Source organism: Petaurus breviceps, unplaced genomic scaffold (assembly GCF_028583685.1).
Source record: "Petaurus breviceps papuanus isolate PSGF00001 unplaced genomic scaffold, PetGlider_PUasm1.0 98, whole genome shotgun sequence".
Lineage (NCBI taxonomy): Eukaryota > Metazoa > Chordata > Mammalia > Diprotodontia > Petauridae > Petaurus > Petaurus breviceps.
The window spans coordinates 18,974,131-18,995,354 of record NW_027187460.1 but is presented as its reverse complement, the minus strand read 5'-3'; the positions used below and the strand labels follow the sequence as shown (position 1 = coordinate 18,995,354).

At 35.1% G+C, this 21,224-nt stretch overlaps 1 protein-coding gene across 3 annotated transcripts in view; it reads left to right on the top strand.

Annotated features, from left to right (window-relative positions):
* EFR3A (EFR3 homolog A) overlaps positions 1–14,241 on the top strand; it is a 168,384-nt gene extending 154,143 nt beyond the window's left edge. For all 3 annotated transcript variants that reach the window (XM_069081054.1, XM_069081052.1, XM_069081053.1), the window contains 4 exons: positions 610–658; positions 3,153–3,256; positions 9,922–9,971; positions 11,796–14,241. In XM_069081054.1, the coding sequence (XP_068937155.1) occupies positions 610–658; positions 3,153–3,256; positions 9,922–9,971; positions 11,796–11,901 (309 nt within the window). In that variant the 3' untranslated portion in view covers positions 11,902–14,241. The remainder of the gene's footprint in view (positions 1–609; positions 659–3,152; positions 3,257–9,921; positions 9,972–11,795) is intronic.
* Positions 14,242–21,224: the final 6,983 nt, after the last annotated feature.

The window sequence follows — 21,224 nt, the reverse complement described above, 5'->3', positions numbered from 1 at the left end:
ATCAGGGCTAAACCGGAGAGTGGAGACAAAGTGAAATGAGACTGTGAACCCAAAAGAGGAATCTGAAAAAAGTAGGGCAGCTATAAGTATGAAAACTGTAGGAAAAAACAAAAGTAACAGGAAAAAACATTGCTTCATCCCTATGCATTGGAATGCTTTGGCTTTAATAGGTTGTTCTGCCCTTAGGGAACATCATATCAGTAATAATGATAAACCTTTTAGAACTGTACATTGATTCTTATGGCCATCTTTGGGGGCAATTTATTTTGCAGCCATAGTCAGTGATTGTAAATATATATCCTACCACAAGCACAAAGGCATTCTATGCCAGACATAGAACACCTCCAATCAATTAATCTTATGCAGTCAATAGCAATTATGTATATATTTTTTACTAATCATGTGAGCTTTCCATTTACAATGAAGTTTCCTCATTAAACAAAGGGCTATTGCTAACTAGCAATTTTTAAATACACTAGCCTCTCTTGTGCTCTTTATGGCACTGTGTGATTTAAGAAAAGGAAAAGAAGAAAAAAACATTGATACTTACATTGATATTTACAACAGTCTTTTACATAACTGATTTCTGCATAAATCCTTTTTTTCCAGGTCACTACCACTGAAGAAATAACCTTTGAAACATTAAAAAAAGCAATTGGTGAGATTTGGGGATTTTTTTTTTTGTCTTTTTGGAGGGGGGAAGGCAGGGCAATTGGGGTTAAGTGACATGCCCAAGGTCACACAGACAGTAAGTGTTAAATGTCTGAGGTCACATTTGAACTCAGGTCCTCCTGACTCCAGGGCCAGTGCCCTATTCACTGTGCCACTAAGCTGCCCCTAATTTTTTTTTCTAGTAATCTTTTCACTTAACTTTGTGTTGATCCTTGTTTTAGATGTCAGAATTTGTTTGTTGAGTCATTCCAGTTGTGTACAACTCTCTGTCCTTAGATGCCCAACCTAAGATGCCCTTAGATGATATCAGAAGAAAAAAGCAAAAAATATTATTTTAGTTTCTTGTTAAACATAGAGATGATTGGAATCTACATTGTTGGAGCCTCTTAAATTATTTTCTTGACATCGCAAAGGTTTTCCCTTTTAAATATGGAGACTTTTCAAGGAAAAGTTATTAAAATGTTTTCCATTGATAGTAGTAATAATAATAGCATTTTTATAGCACTTTAAAGTTTACCAAGTGACTGAACATTTATCTCACTTAATCTCCATAATAGTGGGGATAAATTATTATCTCTATTTTATGTAACAGAAAGTTGAAGCTTATAGTTACTTGCCCATGATAATACAACTAACACATATAAGGTTTGAATTTGACCCTGGCTAAATACACCTGTTAAGTTTAGCATTCCTTTTATTATACCACACTGGGTGTAAGTAAGCTACCACTTACTGAGTCAGACTTTTGACAACTTTGTAGCAAAGTCATGATTCTGTGAGCAAATAAAAACAGGTCTCTGGGGGAAAAAAAAAACCCAGTGGTACCAAGGTCCATTCCTGCAGTCTTCAGAAGATATCATCAGAGTGAGATGATGAACTATGAATGAACATTAATAGCTTTAGAAGCAGTAAGGACTGGATTGTTTTTTCAGTCGTGTCTGACTCTTCATGACCCTGTTTGAGGTTTTCTTGGCAAAAATACTGGAGTGGTTTGCCATTTTCTTCTTCACATCATTTTACAGATGAGGAAACTAAGGCAAACAGGGTTAAGTGACTTGGCTAGGGTCATATAGCTAGTAAGTTTCTGAGGCTAGATCTGAACTGATGAAGATGAGTCATCCTGACTTCAGGCCTAGCACTCTATCTGCTGTGTCACCTAACTGCCTGTAGGAACTGAATACATAGAAGAAATAGCGAATATTGGGGGAGAGAAGAAAAAAGAGGCACAAGGGAATAAATAGTCCTTCATGCCACATTAGTTTCTAAGGATATCATTGTATTAAATATCATACAGTGTAGATTAATGAGGACCCCAAATAATTCAGGAAAGATTAAATTAGGTTTAGCATCCCTTAAGGAATGAAAAACTATAATGCATTAATACATTTTAAGTTTTCTATTCAAAACTAATGAATTTTTTTTAATCAGTGCTTAATGGAGTATACTTACAAGTATACTTGACTGCTGCCTGTCTCATTTTTCTCATTTGTAAAATGAAAATAAGAAAAACCTACTTTCTAGGGTTATTGAGGATAAAATGAAATCCTATTGGTCTAAGCACTTTGCAAACTGAAAGCATTATCTGAATGCAAGCTATCATTAAATTATTATTGGGACACAGAGGTGGCACAGTGGAGAGAATGCAGACCTGTAGCCAGGAAGACTCCTCTTCCTGAGTTCAAATTTGACTTCAGATACTTACTAGCTGTATGACCCTGCACTAATCACTTAAACCTGTTTCCTCATCTGTAAAATGAGTTGTAGAAGGAAATGGCAAACCATTCCAGTATCTCTGCCAAGAAAATCCCAAATGGGGTCACAGAGAGGCAGACAGGACTGAAAAACAACTTGAAAAAATCACTATTATTAGCTATTATTATTACTTTTAAAACTAATATAAAAACTTAACCTGCATGGTGAAGCATAACAATATATAGATTCAGTTACAGTGGTCAAAAAATTCATCACTAATTTGGTTAGTCTACAAATAACCTTTGCAATGTCAAAAAATCTAATGTAAAGGCTCCACAGCATGGTCATTTGATCTCCATGGAGGATTTAAGGGAAAGTCCCACAGAATGAGAAGTGGGGATGAGTTGCCATCTACATTGGTGGAGGGGAGAGCACATCTCTGAGATCACAGATCTGTTGGATTATAATTGTATGTAAATGTCTGTGCATTTTGTACCTAGAGACCAAAAATGTCAGCATGAAACAGGTGAAGTTTTATCATCCAAGTCTCCTTATTCTTAGTCTACTATTTCATTTAATAGCCTTTCTAAAATATGTTTCTATGCTTAGGTTGCGCTCAGCTAGAAATTTCAAGTATGTTATGTATGTCATCCTTTTATCTCAGCCCCAACTTTTACATCAGTGTAGCTTTTTACCCTAGTCATATAAATCATTTGGGGTTTGGGGGAATACATTTGGGGAAATGTATTGCTATTAAAAGTTCTTAATCCGTTTTCATATTTTTAAAGATACCAATGGAATGGAAGAACAAGAAAAAGAGAAGAGACGTCTTGTGATAGAGAAATTTCAGAAAGCACCTTTTGAAGAAATCGCAGCACAGTGTGAATCCAAAGTGAGCACTCATGTGGTTTGGCATGGCAGAATGTTGTTTTTATTAAATAATCAGGTCCCAAGTAGTTTTTATTTTTTTAAATAATATTCAATAAAAATGCAAGTGATAAATTCCAAATGGAACTATTGAAACTGCAGAGAAACTTAAGTCTGCTTGAAGTTTTATTTAATACCTCCTAGAGGTATAACATAAAGACTTCACAAAAGAAGATGCAAAGCCTAATGAAGGATGCCCAAAGAGCAAAATGCAAGCTTGTTTCTCAATCTTGATTCATTTGGGGATAAATGATATGCCAACTATATTGTTATATTTGATGATTTGTGAACTTACTTTCTCTTGTAAAAAAAATTATTTCCTAAATGAATTCTTAAACTCTGGATAGGTGGACAAAACACCAGGAAATAGACCCCATTCTATAAGAGCTCTGCCAATAAATAGTCATACAGTAGTGCATTGTGTTAGGTTGCCATAGCTCCTCAAAAAAGCATCACCAATCAGCCAGCTTGTTGGTGGTGTGCCTTTACACAGTCACCTAGTTTGGGCCTCTGCTGTTGTAATCTTCAGGAAAAAAAGATCACCTATGCTGAAGAAAGAAAATATTAATAAGCATATACTTTTGTGTTTTTTAGACCCAAGTCTGCCAAAAATAACTTTATTTCATCTTATATGTCTCTCCTAGAGAGAGAAATGTCCTAACTGGCATAACCTACCTGAACCCCTTCTCCCCACCTTGTTCTTAGAATGACTTTTTTTTTTTTTTAAGCAATCAGGGTTAAGTAACTTGCTCAAGGTTACATGGCCAGTTATTTCTGGGTGTGGTGCTGAGTGTCTGAGCCCGGGATTCGATCTCCAGGTCGTCCCAACACTGGAGCCGGTACTCTTACTCGCTGAGCCACCTGGCCGCCCCTAAGCAATTGGGGTTAAGTAACTTGCTCAAGGTTACACGGCCAGGTGTTTCTGGGTGGGTGCTAAGTGTCTGAGCCCGGGATTCGATCTCCAGGTCTTCTCAACACTGGAGCAGGTGCTCTTACTTGCTGTGCTACCTGGCCGCCCCTAGACATGACTTTCTAACCCAAGTCCCAAACATGTGAGCTAACATTTTTAGGAATCTTGAACAAGTAAAAGGTTGTAATAAATTAAAATACTGTTTGGATTAGCATTCCAGAATAGTCCCTATTTAATTCCTTCCTTGATCTCAAGGGGTCAAATCTTTCTTCCCTTTGATCAGTATATTAATCCTTAAATGCAAACAAGAACACTGCCCTTAGGTGATCTTGGTACCAGTCACTTGGGGGTGAGGGAGGATGGGGAGTGCAAAATATATGATCTTCTCTAGATAAGTGTTATGGTTGGCTATCATTCTTAATACATTCCCTGAAAAAAGCCTTGTTTGCATTTTTAAATAGGAAAAGTCTGAAAAGAATTTAACCTGGAGAAAATATTACTTCTTAATATTCTCAATTTAACTAAAAGGGAGGTTTTTAACATATCCACACTTCCATATTATGTTGCAGAGTTTGACATCAGAGTAGGATTTCATGGATGACTTTTTTCCCCCCTTGGGATTTTGTCAGCCCAACCAAATAACACACAATTAAAATGACCCTCTCTCCTGTGTAGCCCACTTGACTTCTGCTGTTATGGTAGAAGAGGATGCTAAGAATCACATAATCTGTCAATAAATTTTAATTTTGTTATTGGCACACCAAATGTGATACCCTTGTAAGTAACCCATGATTGGGTGTATTATTAGAGTATATTCTTATTATTAATGGAATAAAAAATAAATAGTTGCAGCTAAGTGAAAGGAAACATATTGTTGATATTGCTTATATTAACATTGCCAGAGATGAAATGGTGAAATTCTGTTAAACTCTTGATAACATCCTCTAAATTAAATTGGCATTATCATTGATATATTATCTAATTGACATATTATCTAATACTTGATGACTTCAATGCAAAGATGAGGATGGAGAAAAACAAACAATTAGGAATGAGAAAGATCAAAGATTTGTACAGAAACTTCATGCCTATAGATGATTAACATTATCTTCGATCTAAGAATTTGGTTGGTGTTGGAAATGCCAAATCCAAGCAATATCAAGAAGAACAAAGTATGTTCTAATTTTGGTAGGAAAAAGAACTTGTTATTGAATCATCATCTCACAGATCACTATTAGTTTTGAAAATGAGAAAATAATGAGAAAAATGTGGTTGTAGAATCGAAACAACCCTAAAAACAAATGAAAAATCAAAATCTGGAAATAGCAGAAATTATATCAATGCTGATTTATGTAGAAACTTAAGAAATGCAAATTAATTACCAAAAAGAGACTTATGAGTCCAGAAGTTGCCTGTTATAACAAACACCTGACCTATTTGCCAGAGAGAAGGCTGCCAAAGGTAACACCAAGTTAAAAATATAAGCTCATTTCTAAAATCTTATGAAGAAAGATAAGACAGATAATTTCGTAATATAGTGGAGACAAAAAAAACTATTTAAAGAAAACTTGACAAAATATCCCACTAAGTAAAGTGATCCCCATAGGGCATTTCAGAGTGAAAATGGAAAGAGAATTATAAACAGAAGAAAAGTGGTAAAGATTTTTAAAAATCAGTCTGTTTTCTCCATCAAGGCCAGAGGTAACACTTCACATTGGCTCTAACTTCATAGTCTTGAATGTGTTTATAAAATAGTAGAAAAGGTATTAATGAGAACAAAGATGAAAAAATCAACTAGATTGGATCACGTATGTATAGAGGACATCTGTGCTATAGATGAAAATTGTGAGGACATTGAGTGAGTGATATTCAGTGTTTCTGAAGAAAAGATACAAGAACCATGGAGAAAATTGCAGTACTTAATACGGAGGAAAAGTGAGCTAGAGAACTTCACTAACTACTGAATCATATGCCTCCTCTTCTATCTGCACGAAATCTTTGAGAGTTATTTATACATGAACTGAGGGTATCCTCACTGAGCATATTAATACTGAACAAAGAGACTTTTACAAGTAATATTTTACATTGGGCCATACCTTTTACTATTTAACAGTTAACAGAAAGATGTAGAGCCCATTTTGCTTATTGATTTTTGATTACAAGAAGTCTGTGGTTTGGCATAACAAAATACCACCATACTGGCACTTTTACAAAGATGTCTTCTTTCTGTACATCAAAATCACTCAAAATTCCTTGGAAGATGCAACAGTAAGAGTGACCCTCTGATCATAAACATCAGGTGAAGCAAAATACAAAATACATACTGCCAGTGGTGTTTGCCACTGCAGCGATGGAGATCAAGTTTTTGTGAATAGTGAGGTGTACCTCAAATGCTCCCATTTATGGATAACATTGTGTTTCTTACATTAAGCTCCTCCTGCAATGTTGCAGAGCCTTTAGGAAGACATCTTAAAGGAGTTTGTTCTCCGTCCAAACTAGAAAGAACAGTTTGATAAAAAGAGTATCTGTTGCCCAGATTTTAGTGTTCATGTTGACCTATGCAAGGGTTCTTAAACTAGTTTTTTTTTTTATCATGCACCCCTTTGGCAGTCTGGTAAAGCCTGTGGTTGACTGCTCAGAAAACTGTTTTTAAGTAATTGAAATCTAAATTCCCTGAAATCTAGCTGTGGACACCCAGGGGACTGTGAAATTCAGAGTAAGAACCACTGTTAAAGAGTTTGTCCCTCAATATGTATATCTGAGGCAAACAGTACAGATGGACAGTGAGTTGAACCCATAGTTGAACAAGAGAATGGGCTAGATTACTTCCAGGAAATTGTAGTGCTTCTTTAATGACCTTGTGTTTCTCATGAAAACAAAAGTTCTTTTTAAAAAAATACTACATTGTTTCATGACAGTGAACGGAAGACAGCTGTCTCTAAAGAAACAAAAATGAATATTATTTAGAGAGAAATTGAGAAGTGAAGGGGGGTGTGTATGTGTATGTACGTGTAGATTTATACGTGTATGTACACAAATGCACACACACACACACATAAATAATGCTAGACTGAAAAAAACCAGAATTAAAGATGTCATAAAGGAATTTTGGAAGGTGAACAATGATAGTGCTCCATTGGTACCCTCACAATGCCAGGAAAAATCGGGGAACCTAGACAAGAATTACATGTATAGACTATAATGTGCTTCACTGAAGAAACCATCTCATTTGATGAGATTGCAGATCCATATGAGTATTGAAAAGCCTTTTGATGAGGATGAAAAAGGAGTTGTAAAAACTGTCTTGAAAGTTAACATCAAAAAATCTAAGATCTTGGCAACTGGTCCCCTCACTTCTTGTTAGAGAGAGAAGAGATGGAAGCAATATCAGATTTTCTATTCTTGAGCTCAAACATCACTGCAGATAGTGACTTCAGCCATGAAATTAAAAGACACTCCTTGGAAAGAAAGCTATAGCAAATCCAGACAGCATAGTAAAAAGCATAGATATCACCTTGCCAACAAATGTCCATATAGTTAAAGCTGTGATTTTTCCAGTAGCACTGTATGGCTATAAGAGTTGAACTGTAAGGAAATCTGAGTCCTACAGAATTGATGCTTTCAAATTGTGGTGCTAGAGAAAACTTCTGAGAATTCCTTGGACAGCAAAGAGATCAAATTAGTCAATACTTAAAGAAATTAATTCAGACTTCTTTGGAAGGACAAATATTGAAGCTTAAATATTTTGGCCACATAATGAGAAGATGGTGCTCATTGGAAAAGCCCCTGATGTTGGAAAGGATTAAAGACAAAAAGTAAAGGGACAGCAGAGGATTAGATGGACAGATAATGTCATGGAAACAAAGAACATGAATTTGAACAGACTTTGAGAGATAATGGTGGATAGAAGGACCTGGTGTGTTATACATATAGTTCATGGGGAGCAAAGAATCAGACACTACTGAACGACTGAACCAAAACAAAAGAAGATGAGTATTTGAGACATCAAATTGCAACACGAAATTGTTGCGTGCATAGATCAAGCAGATTTGAATTTATGTTTCATTTTTATTTCATGAAATGTGTATTTTTACTTTTATATCATGAATATTCCTGTTAGAATGGAATTTAGCTATGCAAAATGCCCCTAAATTTTAAACATTTGTAGATCATAGGAATGTTATACATTATGTAGTACAAACCATTGATATTACAGATTAATTAGAATCAACATGGTATACTTAAATAAGCAAATATAAAATGCGTATTATGTGCCAGGTACTATGTGTGGTGAGAGAACAGTGAATATATAGTTAGAATGTTAGTGTTCAAATCACTTGTTCTGTATTTTATATGAGACTTTCTCCAATTTACTGACCTCTTTGGGTCTCAGTTTCTTAATTGAAAAATAGAGGTTATACAAGATGATCTCTAAAGTCCCTTCTAGATAGACTTAAGGTAATTGAATCCTGATAAGGTCACATAACTTGCTTAAAGTAATGTAGCTAATTTTTTACATAGACTAGACTGGAACTTTTTACTTGACTAGAATTCAGGTCACCTGATTCCTGACCAAATATTCTTTCTAATATATTTTAATTGACTTTCTTGAAGTTACTGCATACTTAAAAGGAGGAAAGGAAAGGAAATTTCCTAATTATATTTCTTTTACTTTAAACCTCTTTAGTGAAAGCAACTTATATTTTCATGTAGTAATTCACTTCTACGTTAGGCTTTATACACATCAATTATGAAGATTTTATTTGACTGATATTACTGTAGTTTAATTTACAGAATTAAAATTGAAATTTAATTCAGAGGCTACATTGTCAAATCCATACCCAAACAAGAATTCTTTTTACAATATCCCTGATAAGTAGTTACGCAGCCTTTGCTCAGTTGCCACTATTTTGGAGGAAATTGTCAACATCACAAGATAGCCATTTCCACTTTTATACTTTTAGTGAAGTTTTCCCTATAGTAAGGTTAAATTTGCCTCTTTCCAAATCATAACCATTGCTCCTAGTTGTGTCTTGTGGGACCAAGCATAATAAGTTGTTATCATTAAAACATTTATATGGTAGATAATGTATTTCCTAATAACACTGTGGTGTAGGTACTATAGGTAATATTTTACAGATAAGAAAACTGAGAGAGGTTAAGTTACTCACGGCCATGAGCACACAGTATTGGAGGTAAGATTTCAAACCCCAGGTCTTCCTGTCTGCAAGTTCAACACTTTATTCTGCAGCACTATACCCCTTGATAGCCTTTCACATTCTAGAAAATAGCTATCATGTTTCCATTAAGTCTTCTGTTTTCTAAGCTAAATAATTTAAGTTACTTCAACCAGTCCTCACATGATGACAGAGCTCTGTACCTTCCTGATTGCCCTTCTCTGGATACTCATCAGCTTATTACTGACCATTGTAAAGTTTGGATTTGGTTATTTCTTTATTCTGGTTGGGTTAAATAATGCTCAAGTTACATTGACTCACAGTCGTGCTGAATGTTACAATACCTGTATATGTAGAGAAACCAGAAAAGATTTTGGAAACCTCAGTGATTCATCATTGACAAATCAACATTTTGACTGATGAGCTTAGTGACTAAATATTATTGTTTTGTATTAGTCTTAATAATGCAAATCATTGGAAAATATTTACTTCTATTTAGCATATTTAATGTTCTTTTCTCCATTATTCTTTTTCCCCTCATAGGCAAATTTTCTTCATGACAGACTTGCACAAATACTGGAGCTTACCATACGGTAAGGATTTATGAATGTAAAACCTTGATGGGATTGACTAATTCTTCTTTGAGATAAATTATGGCAGACTGATTTTAAACAGTTGTGGTAACAACATTTAAGGAACGAAAGTCAGCATTTTCTTCTAGAGTGAATATTTCTTTTCTCCATTCCACTGTCCCACTGTCTAATGTACAAAATTGTTGTCCTGAAGAAACAAACCAGCTGATTTCTAGAGATTGCCTCTGTGATTTTTGTTTTTTTAATTTTTTGCTTATTGAAAAGGCTTAGGGGACTCTCAGTAGGTTGTAAAAGGTGATTGTTACCAAAGACCATAGTGCCACATTATATCCACTGCAGGGCTTCAATTCAGCATGTTCAGAGTAAATATTGTGATTCAAATAACTTATTTTTCAAGAACAGTACCTTATCTAGATCTTAATTGGTGTACCAGTCAGAACTTGTTTATTTTAACTTTTACTTTGTTCTTTAACATGTTGTCTGTTTACCCACAAACTTCTGAAATGTACCATTTTAAAATAGTGCTTGTGTGCTTGTGCCAAAATAAAGTACAGTTGAGCTAACTGGTGACTGACCTTGAGCTTAAATAGTAGCAGTGACTTGATCTATTGGATATATACAAAAATCTTAATTTAATATAAATAGATTTCTTGCAGCATGTATTCACTTATAGATAACCACAGCAGTGAACCCCAAATCAGTTGGAAAAAAGATGTAAGGGAAATAAATTAGCACCACATAGATATTACCAATTGATTAGTGTGTCCTTAGATTGAGGGGAAAGAAATAAAATTGTAGAATTTATGATTCATATTACTTTGTCATACTCCCTGTTGTGATGTGTAAACCTGTTTGCTCTTATGCTAAATAGCCCAGAATTCTTAAATACCTTTTGTATCTACTTTTGATAGTTTATGTTTCTTTGATATACATGGCATGCTTATGAAATCTGCAAATACCACAAAGCGAAAAGGTCTAGCTAACAACCCAGATTCATGAGTTTGCAGTGTTTTACATGTGTTATCTCATTTTTCCACACAGTGGGATTCCAGAAAATCAAGTGCTCAAGCACAGAATAGGGGAGATATTACTTAACACGAGAAAATCAACTTAAGTTTAACTTCCTTTTAGTTAATTTCAGATTGAGTATGTGTCAGAAGTGTGACCTTGGTTGGAACTATTGTCTCATCCTTCTAGGTGCTATACAGCACAACTTCTGCATACCTTATGTAGTTTTTTAAGGTCTTATAGCATTCCAGAATTCTTTGAAATTACAAACTACATGCTAGTTAGTCTGTAATAGAAGTTCAGCAGTTTTGTTTTGTTGCTCATTTATCCTTTCTTGACATTTTCCATATATTCCTACTTTGCATAATAGCCATATTCCTATATTTTCCATTGCCCTTTTCTTGCTCTTCTATGGCAGACATTCTCGTAGTTGTTAAAGGACCAACTTAATTTTATGGCTTAAGTGGAATAAGTAATCTTAAAATCTCATTGTCTAGTAAATAATGCATCTGCTCCAGTATTGGCTAAAGCTCAGCAAACCAAAATGTCATTTTTTTTTAAACATAAGTCATTCTTCAATCCTAATCTGGTATACTCAGTGTACAGTGGCTTTTAAATTATCAAGTGTTTAGACTTGAATATTAGAACTGAAATTTAGTATAAGTTGGGTAATACCATCTTTTTTTTTCTGGCAAACATTAAATCACCTCTAAGCTAACTGGGAAGACGATGTCAGTGATGGATGTGTTTGAAAATAGAATTCTCTGAAAAAAAGAAAACTAATACCTGCTGCTGATGCCTTTTTTCCTTTTACAGTCCACCTCCAAGTCCATCAGGAACACTGACCTTTACATCTGGACATGCCCAGTACCAGTCTGTCCCAGTTTATGAGATGAAGTTTCCAGATCTCTGTGTGTATTGAGTCTTATGGAGTCTGCTGAATCATATTTAGTTTAAAGTTGAAAATCAAGGCTAAAATCAGTTTTTAGGGTTAATTTGCTTCATCCAAGTTAACATATTTATTCAGAACAATTATGGAACTAAAGTTGAACCAATTGATTGATCGCCAGAGCAAATTAGACGTTTAAACTGTATTCTCTTAAGTACATTGGAGCATACAGATTTATCATTGTCAATTTGTTTGAATTCCCTATCGGTTTTGAAAGTTGAGCAAGTGAGATTTTTTTTCATGTTCTATAGCACATTTTAAACTTTTCATAAATGCTTATTTCAGAAGCAAGTTTTTATTTTTTTCAAATCTTTAATGGGCATTTACAAACATACAGAATATATATGGTATATTTCATAAGCTTATACAGAACAGTTTTAGCAAGAATGGCTTTAGTTTATTGTTACATAGAATAGCAAAGAAATACATTTGCTTGCAATCCTGGAGTCTCATATTTGGTGGTTTTTCTCCTGTGCTTTAGAATAAGTTGTAAAAAACCACCATTGCTTATTCACAGTAACAAATAACATTTGTGTGATAGTGATCTAAAAAATAACATACTTTTACAAATCTGGTACTACTATACTGTGTTTTTTTGCTAAAAGTTTAACTGTTTTGCTTGAGAACTGTGAAGCTTCCTCATAGAGCACCAAACTGTGCAATATTTTTCACATCATAGATGTATTATATAGTTTATGGGCCATGCTTTGAAATTGCATTCATATTTTGCTGTGGCTCCATTAATTGAGAGAGATATATTTAGTATAGAAGGACATTTTTAAGAAGTTAATTGTTCACTTGTGAATTCATAAATACAAAAAAAATGAGAATCCTATGCATTTCTCTAAATAGTATATTAAGTTAAATTTTCAGTACCATTTTACATATTGATTATTTTTTAATCAGTCCTATAGTTTCAACATTCCTAAATGTTGATTTTAAGTTCATTTTGTAAGATTTGAACCAAATATACCCATGTATATCTGGGTTTTTTTTTAGAATTACCTTAGACTACCTTGTGGTTTTAGAGAACAAATGTGCTGAATTTCATAGGTTTATATGTCTGCTAATATCAGTGCTACAGTTTGTGCATACTGACATGCTTTTGATAGTATTTTCTTAAAATGATATGTATTTTGGTGAATTCCTTGGCACTAGGTGTTAATAAACACTTTTTTTCTTCATGGTCCGTTTTGAAATTCTCTTCAGAAGATTAAAAATCATCTGTTCCACAGTCCAGTACCTTGAGTGGAAGATTTTTCAGCCTACATTGCCATTTACATGAAGCAGCATAAGCATCTCAAAAGCTAAAAGGAACTTAATATTTTCGTTTAGAAAATTGTAATAAAGTGTTCATGTGAATTTGTGTGTATTATTTAGGCTCTGCTTGAAACAGGAAAAATGAAGAAGTATAAGCAAAGTCACTGTAAATCTTTTAAATATATAAACCAAATAATGGTTTCCCTTGATGCTTTTTGGAAGTATAGTAGTGCATGTTCCATGTTGTGATCAGTTAAACCTATGAAATGACACATTGAAACAAGATGGAATGTTCTCAAAACTAACTGTTTTCCAGTTAACAGGGTGGTCACAGTTGTAGACAACAAAATAGCCTGTCTGTTATATTTTGGGGGGTTTTTGCTGCTACAGCTTGACACTCTGTTCAAACAAGAATCTTTGCATCAATATGCCTACTTTTGTCCTGTTTTCCCACTTTGATTTTAATTTTAAGGTAAGATATTTTTTGACCTACATTCCTTTTTTTAAGAATCTAAATGGGGGGACAGAATGCAGAACAATCATCATCCACTCGGATGTCATTTTATAAATTAACACTGTGTGCTTTTGTATGGAAAAAAGAAATATAATTTAATAATCTATGAAAATAAGAAATTAAGAATGTATTTTCATTTGCACTCATGCAATATACAAACTGCTGTACATATTTTCTTTCGGGAAATTTTAAGTTTACTGCATGTCTTGATTGCATGTACCCTGGGAAATGTAATTTGCTTTTATTGCATCTTTCTCTTAATCTGTTCATAAATTGTTGATTTGAGTTTTCCTTGGTTTAACCACAGTAGCTTCCTGTACATCCTTGATTACCGACCTGACTCTGTTGACTGTAAGTTCTAAGAATGGATATTTTCTTTGATTTATTTCTTGTGTTATAGGAGCACCACAGATGCATTTGTATGTGTGTCTTAGGCTTTTGGAGACTGAGAGTATGGAATTTGTCCACCATCTGATTGTGTTGATTTTTTTCTGTAGGTATTAAGTCAAATAAACTGTTAAGTATTCTATTTTAATTTACACAGTTGTTTTGTATCATTTCATTCTTCTTGAACGGTTTTATACAGTATATACGCTTGGCCTTTAGTACCTGGTACTTGTTTCATTAAAGTTTGACTGTCACTTGCAGTCCAGTGAATTTTGTATATGCTTGAGCTTTGCTTTTAAATTTTTCTGAACTTACTGTGTCTTGTATTAATAGTAAATTCTGCTTGTTAGTCCAAGATAAAGTAAGCCCCATTTCCAGAAGTAAGTCTCATCTTGCTTTTATAGATATGGAAATGAGACTTTTTTATCTTGTTTTATTCATGCTAGCATATTCTGTACTAAATGTAATGAATCCAGTTTCATGAAATATAAAGATATACTGTGTGATTCACATATAAGCAATAAAACAAACCGCAAAAAAGTAGTCATGTTATGTGCAGTTCTATAACAATATTGCTGTGGCTGTGTATTTGGGAAATGATATTTTCAGGTGAAAACCATCAGAATCTGTACTTCTATACTTAGGAATACTCAGAACTATAGTTGAAAGTATTTTTATCTAAGTTTTAGCCTACCTTTTGTTAAAAGTTATATCTTACATGTAATATTCTGTTTTGTTTTTAAATTATAGATGATGCATTGTATGTTTGACTTTGATGTGAATCTTACTGGTGTCATTTGTAACTGTTTGAGAGACTGTAAGTGCTTAACTTAAAAGAGCACTCTGAACTGAGATGGAGAATCATTATAGGCACATTTCAGAAATATGTTTCTACATAGGGAAATCTTTTGCTTAAATCTTTGAATGGGAGCATGGGATTGCATGTAGTCTTGTTATCTGAGCACAGACCTGATTTATCTGATTTATGATTCTGAATTTGTTCACTAATATGTCCTAAGTTGTGACTCAATCACTTAAGCTTTTTAGATTGTTGTAGTCTCCTCCACAGTCTTGACACTCACTCCCCATAGCCCTATAGTATCGGTGATTCTCTTTATGAATTTCATCTAAAGGATGACATTTTTATGATAGGTCATAGAAGAGTAAAATCCACAAACCCAGAATGAACCTCATTTTACAAATGAAGGAAAGCAATAATGATTAAAGTTATTGTGTTAATATGGAAATGATGTTGGATTTGGAATTGGGTTCATATTCTACCTCTAAAACTTCATAATTATGTGAACAGAGACATGTCACTTAACCTCTCAGGGATTCAATACCTTCTTCACAGGGTTGTTGTAAAGCTCAGAGGAAATAGTGAATGTAAAATGCTTTGCAGGTATAAGCTGTTTGTTGTTATCCTGAGTTAGATAGTTTGTAGCAGAGCTAGAACCAAAATTTCAAAGATGGTGGATCCAGCTAGAGCTGGGTGATGTCTTTTTTTTTCCCATCATTTTGAGTATTTTGTGAAGGGAGATTCTTATTGGAGCATGGGTTGGACCAAGTGGCTCCTGAAGTCCCTTTCAGTTCAAATTTTATGTTCTCTCATACACATCGGCAACTAGATGCCTAAATAGGCTCTTCTGAGAGTGGATAAAGAAGATTTAGAATACTTCCCATGATATATTCATACATGCCCCTCCTCCTAGAAACCTTTCCTGTATCCACTATATCAAACAGAAAAATCAACACTTTATCTATGACTGTAAATGTCTTTCTGCATTCTGGACCAACACCTCTCTGCTAAGAAGTGGAAAAGATGCTTTATCATCAGTTTTATGAAACTCTTATTCCTTTAGCAACCACAATGAAATCTTTAAAATCCATTTGTTCCTTCCACTTCAGTAGGCTGCTGAATGTCCTTTGTATTTGAATTAGAAGTCCAAATATAGCAATCAGTATCAGTTTCTGTGCTCTACCATCCACTAGATCTGCTTTGTCAAGAAATACGAATGGTCACTACCACATCACAGTTTCCCTGACTTAATCTCATATTTGAAGGGAAATAGGATTTTGATGAAATTCTTTGGAAACATTTGAGGTGGAGATTACAGCAATACCTAGAACTTTGTAGACAAATTTAGCACTTTTTTCCATCAAAAAGGGTTCTGTAGAACTTGAGAGCCATTGTATCCCAACAGAATTCATGGAAAATGGTCTAAAGAAACCAAAGGCTATGAGACATATCCCTTGGCCAGTGGTTTGGGGAAGGTGGTGAAGTATCATTCTCTTATTCTGTCAGTTGAAGTATACTCTAGCATTTTTTCTTAAACCATGGTGACCCATAATACATGCTATAATAATAGGAGAAAATATTTGTATATGTAGCTTTAAATTTTGCAAGGCACTTTGCATATTATGATCTTACTTGATCCTCAGAACAGTTCTCTGAAGCAGATGCTACTTTCCTCATTTTATAACTGGGATGGAGTTGAAAAAATTGTTACTACTGTGTTTACTATGGGCCAAGTATTGTGCTTTCTAATTATTTCATTTTATCCTCACGATCTCAATTTTACAGATAAGGAAAATGAGGCAGACAGAGGCTAAGTGACTTACCTAGGGTCACACAGCTAGGAAGTGTCTTGAGACAGGGCTTGAAATTAGGTCTTCCTGATTCTACCCACTATACCACCTAGCTTCCTAGAAAGTAACTCATAAGCAAATAATGTTATTAAATAAACCTTACAATCTTGTAGACAATCAAAAAAGGTATGTACTCCATGGATGTAGCCCTCTCCCCACTGAGAAATTGTGGTATTCGCTTAAATCGCAAATCATAGCATTTAAAGATAGATGAAACCTTACATTCTGCTCAGTTCCCTTATTTTACAAATGTCAAAAGTGAAGTTTATTTAAATGCACAGATAATTCAGATAACTTAGGGTTGTTGTTTTTTTAAGATACATAAAATACAAAAGTTATAAGAAAAATGCTTAGCAATACTAATAATCAGAAGCAAGTTAGGCAAGGAAAGCTAAGGACAGGACAGTGAGACTTTTTTTGTTGTTGTTTTTAGTGCTGTATGAGAGGAAAGAGGCTCAATGGAGGTAGGTATAAGACAGCTATTCCAAATGGATGAGACAACAACTGGCAAGAAAGAATGCAGAGAAAAGTCTGAAGTGTTTTTAAAATGTTTATTTTGCCTCTGTTTTCTCTGCCAAGGATACTGACTTGGATTTGAAAAGACAGAATAAAAATGGCTACTAGGGATTTGAGTCCTAAGATAATAAGATCACATTATTGCCTTTAATGAATCCAAATGTTGATTCACATACATCCTCCGATACTGGGGGGGAAATGATTGCTTGATCAGTATCAATGAGCTTTGAAAAATTATGAAGAAAGGAATCACAAAAGTGCAGAATGGAAAACATCCCCAGTTTCTTTTTAAAGGGAAAATAATGGAGTCTCTTCCATTCCATTCATTCCAATACAAACCAGTGAACCTGACTCCAATTACTAGAGAACTTTTAAAACATTATTTAAAGAGATAGTTGTGAGCCCCTAAAAATGGAAGTTATGATTACAAAGAACTAGCATGGCTTCATCAACATTTTTCAGTTTTCTACTATATGCCATGCACAATCCTAGCTTCTGGGGATACAAAATATGCTCCCTGCCCCCAAAATCCTATTCCAGGAGTTTATATTGTATTAGGAGAGACAGCATGTACATATATGTTTATATAGGATTTTTTCAAAACAAATTCAAGGTAGGGAGGAATGGTACTAGCAGTTGTAATCAGAAAATGCTTTGTTTTGAAGATGGTGTTTTACTTACGTCTTTAAGGAAGAGGAATTTTATGAGGTAAAAGTGAAGAAGGGGTGTGATAGTTAATGTAAAGGCACAGCAACTGGAAATGTAATGTTGTGTGAGAATTTAGCCACATTGTAATGTGGCACAAGAAACCTGCAGTGAAGCAAGAAGCCAGGTTGTAATGGACTTCAAAGCCAAATAGATGAGTTTACATTTTATCCTAGAGGCAATAGGGCGCCACTGGAATTTATTGAGTAATGGAATGATATAGTCAAATCTATGCTTAAGGAAAGTCAGTTGGACAGTTTTGTGGAGGATAGAGTATGATGGAGCATTCAAATCAACAATCATTTGTTAAGTGCCTATTATGTACTCAGTATACTAGGTGGTATATAAAGTACTTCAGATACAAAGGCAAAACAAAGTACTCCCTGCTCTCAAGGAGATCACAGTCTACTGGAGGACACATGAAGAAATACAGAAACTACAGGATAAATTGGAGATAATGGATGGAAAGTACTCACATTAAGGGAGACAAAGTACTCATGTTAAGGGAAATCTGTACTAGTAGAAGGTGGGATTTTAGCAGAGATTTTAGGGAGGCCAGGAGGCAGAATAATTTCAGGAGTGGGAGACAACCAGTGAAAATGTCTGGAGTTTGGAGATGTATTGTTTAAGGAATAGCAAGGAAGCTAATGTTACTGGATCACAGAATGTAATGGAAAGGGAGTAGGGAGGAAGATTATGAAGGTATTTGAATGTCAAACAAATTTTATACTCTGGAGGTGATGAGTCACTGGAGTTTATTGATGAAGGGTTGACATGGTCAAACCTGCATTTTAGGAAAACCATCTGACAGTTGCATGGGAAGACTAGCCAGTGAGGAGGTCATTGAAACTATATAGACTGGGTGATGAAGGCTTAATATAGTGTAATAGTAATAGAATATAAAGATCCCCCTGTATTGGCTTGGTTTCTGGTTTGATTGTGTTAAAACCCAGAGCTTGTGAATCCCACTTGTGGGATGGACTTGTTGACGTGAAAAGAGAGGGTTGAACTGGGAGGAGCTGGTGATGTAAATTTAGAGAGACACAAGAAAAGAGAGAGGCAGAAGAACTTTTTGGAAGCAGCACCTTTGGAGGCAGAGAGAGACTGAGAGGATTGCTGAGGGCTACTTTGAATTGCCCAGGACTTTTGAGACCTGCCACCCAGAGCTGCCAAGGACTGAGGAGACATGGCTGTTTTGCTGGTACTTTGTCTGTTTTGATGTTTTGCCAGATTTGTCCACTGGTGAAAGACAGTCCTGTTGTTGCAGAAGGCTGGGAACCTTACTGTTGGTTCAGAGCTCCAGAGACTGTTCTGCAGACAGAGAGTGAATACAGTCCACTGGTGAAGGACAGTGCTGTTGTTGCAGAATTCTTGGAAACTTGCTGTTGGTTCAGAAGCCCTGAAGAAGGATTTTCTTGTTGTATGTTTACAGAAATCCTGGAAGAGGGTTTTGCTAATGTTTTCAGGGATCCTAGGACTGTTCCGCAGACAGAGAATGAATTAATGAAGAGACTGGCAAGTATCTTGTGTCCTTGCTAAGCTTTGTCTCCCCAGGAACAATGATTGCTGAGAACTTGCCTCTTGTCAAGATGAAGAAAAGACCTCCATTTGGGTATTAAGTGCTGTGCTTAAGCTTGTAACTCTGGGGTAGATTCAATTGTGATCCAGGGGAACTTTTGACCTTTTTGTGTTCTATGATTGAACAAATGAATGTACTTATGATTGGAAACTAATCTCCATTTGAGAAGAGGGCTTTGTGATGGACTAAATGAATGTACAGCCTAGGGGTGAAGTAGTATTTAGAAGAGGGACTTTGTGATTGATTAAACAATGTAATGTCCTGGGGTGGGGTAGTACTTGATTAAATCAGGTAGTACTTGGAGATTATTGAATCACACTTAGTAAATGCTGTATTTTGAATGATGTCATATTTTGTCATATTCTCTGTTCTTAATTTGTCACTGAATAAAATGGAGAGCACCTATGCTGGTATTTTGAACCTTGGGAAGTTGCCTTTGCTTGGCATTACATTACATATGGTGGCTAGGTGACTAGAGATGAGGTCAAATATTAGATATGTTGCAGAAATGGAAATGGTAAGATTTGGCAATTGATTGCTTAAGTGAGAGGAAGGAGAGTGAGGAGGATAGTGCTAGTTTATAAGCCTGCAAGAGTGGAATGAGAATGGACTAATGGTGATGCTTTTAATAGGGAAGTTGGATAAATGCGATTTGAGAGAAAGATGATGAGTTCTTTGTTGGCCATGTTGTGTTTGAAATGTCAACACACCCAGTTTGAAATGTCTGCTAGGCAATGAATGATGTGATAGTAAAGCTCAGGAGAGAGAGACTGAGTCCTAGTATATAGATCTGGGAGTCATCTTCAAAGAAATGATAATTGTTAGCCACCATGGTAGTTGAATGTTCACCAAAGGAGAAAATGTAGAGAGAAGTACTAGGAAAGCACCATGAAAAGCCCACGGTTAGGAGGCATGCATGATATGGATGATGAAAAGGAGACCTAAAAGGAGTGGTCAGACAGGAAACCAAGAAAAGAGCTTCCAGGAGGAAAGGATGGTAAAGATTATAAAATGCAGCAGAGAGGTCAAGATGGATGAGGATTTTAAAAGACCATCAAATTTGACAGTTAAGAGATTTTTGGTCATTTTGGAGAGAGCAGTTTCATTTTGTAATGAATTCAGAAGCCATATTGCAAAGACTTGAGGGATGAGAGGAAATTGATGTAAATAACTTGTCAAACTAGAATTGGTAACTTTTTTGACAGTGTTACTAAACTAGTAGAACAGGGAAATTGTACATTTAGTGTAACCCTTGATGCAAAAGGGCTGTTGTATGAGGCCCTCTTCTCATTGGTTGAGATTGCTCAATGTCAGATGTTGGGCAGAGTTGGTGAAAGTGGGAGAGAAGAGAAATCTTTGAACTTCCATCTTTGAGAGAGAAGATGTGACATTCCAAACTCTTCAGGTCGATGAAGGGAGAAAAAGATATGTAAAGGAGTTGTCAGTCTCTTTCATGTCCTTATCCCCAACTTGACACAGTAGAAACTTAAGGAATTTCTCCTTAGGTGAGATCTGAGACTCTCCCTCTTGGTTAACCTGAATTATTTTAATCCTCATGGGAGGAATCATTTATTCTATGTATTGTTTGGCATATATTGTATGTATACTTTCTCTAATTTCCATTTTGCTAACTTGGATAAATGGGTTTATTTGTGATGCTATATCTATCCATTGTGAAACTGGCAT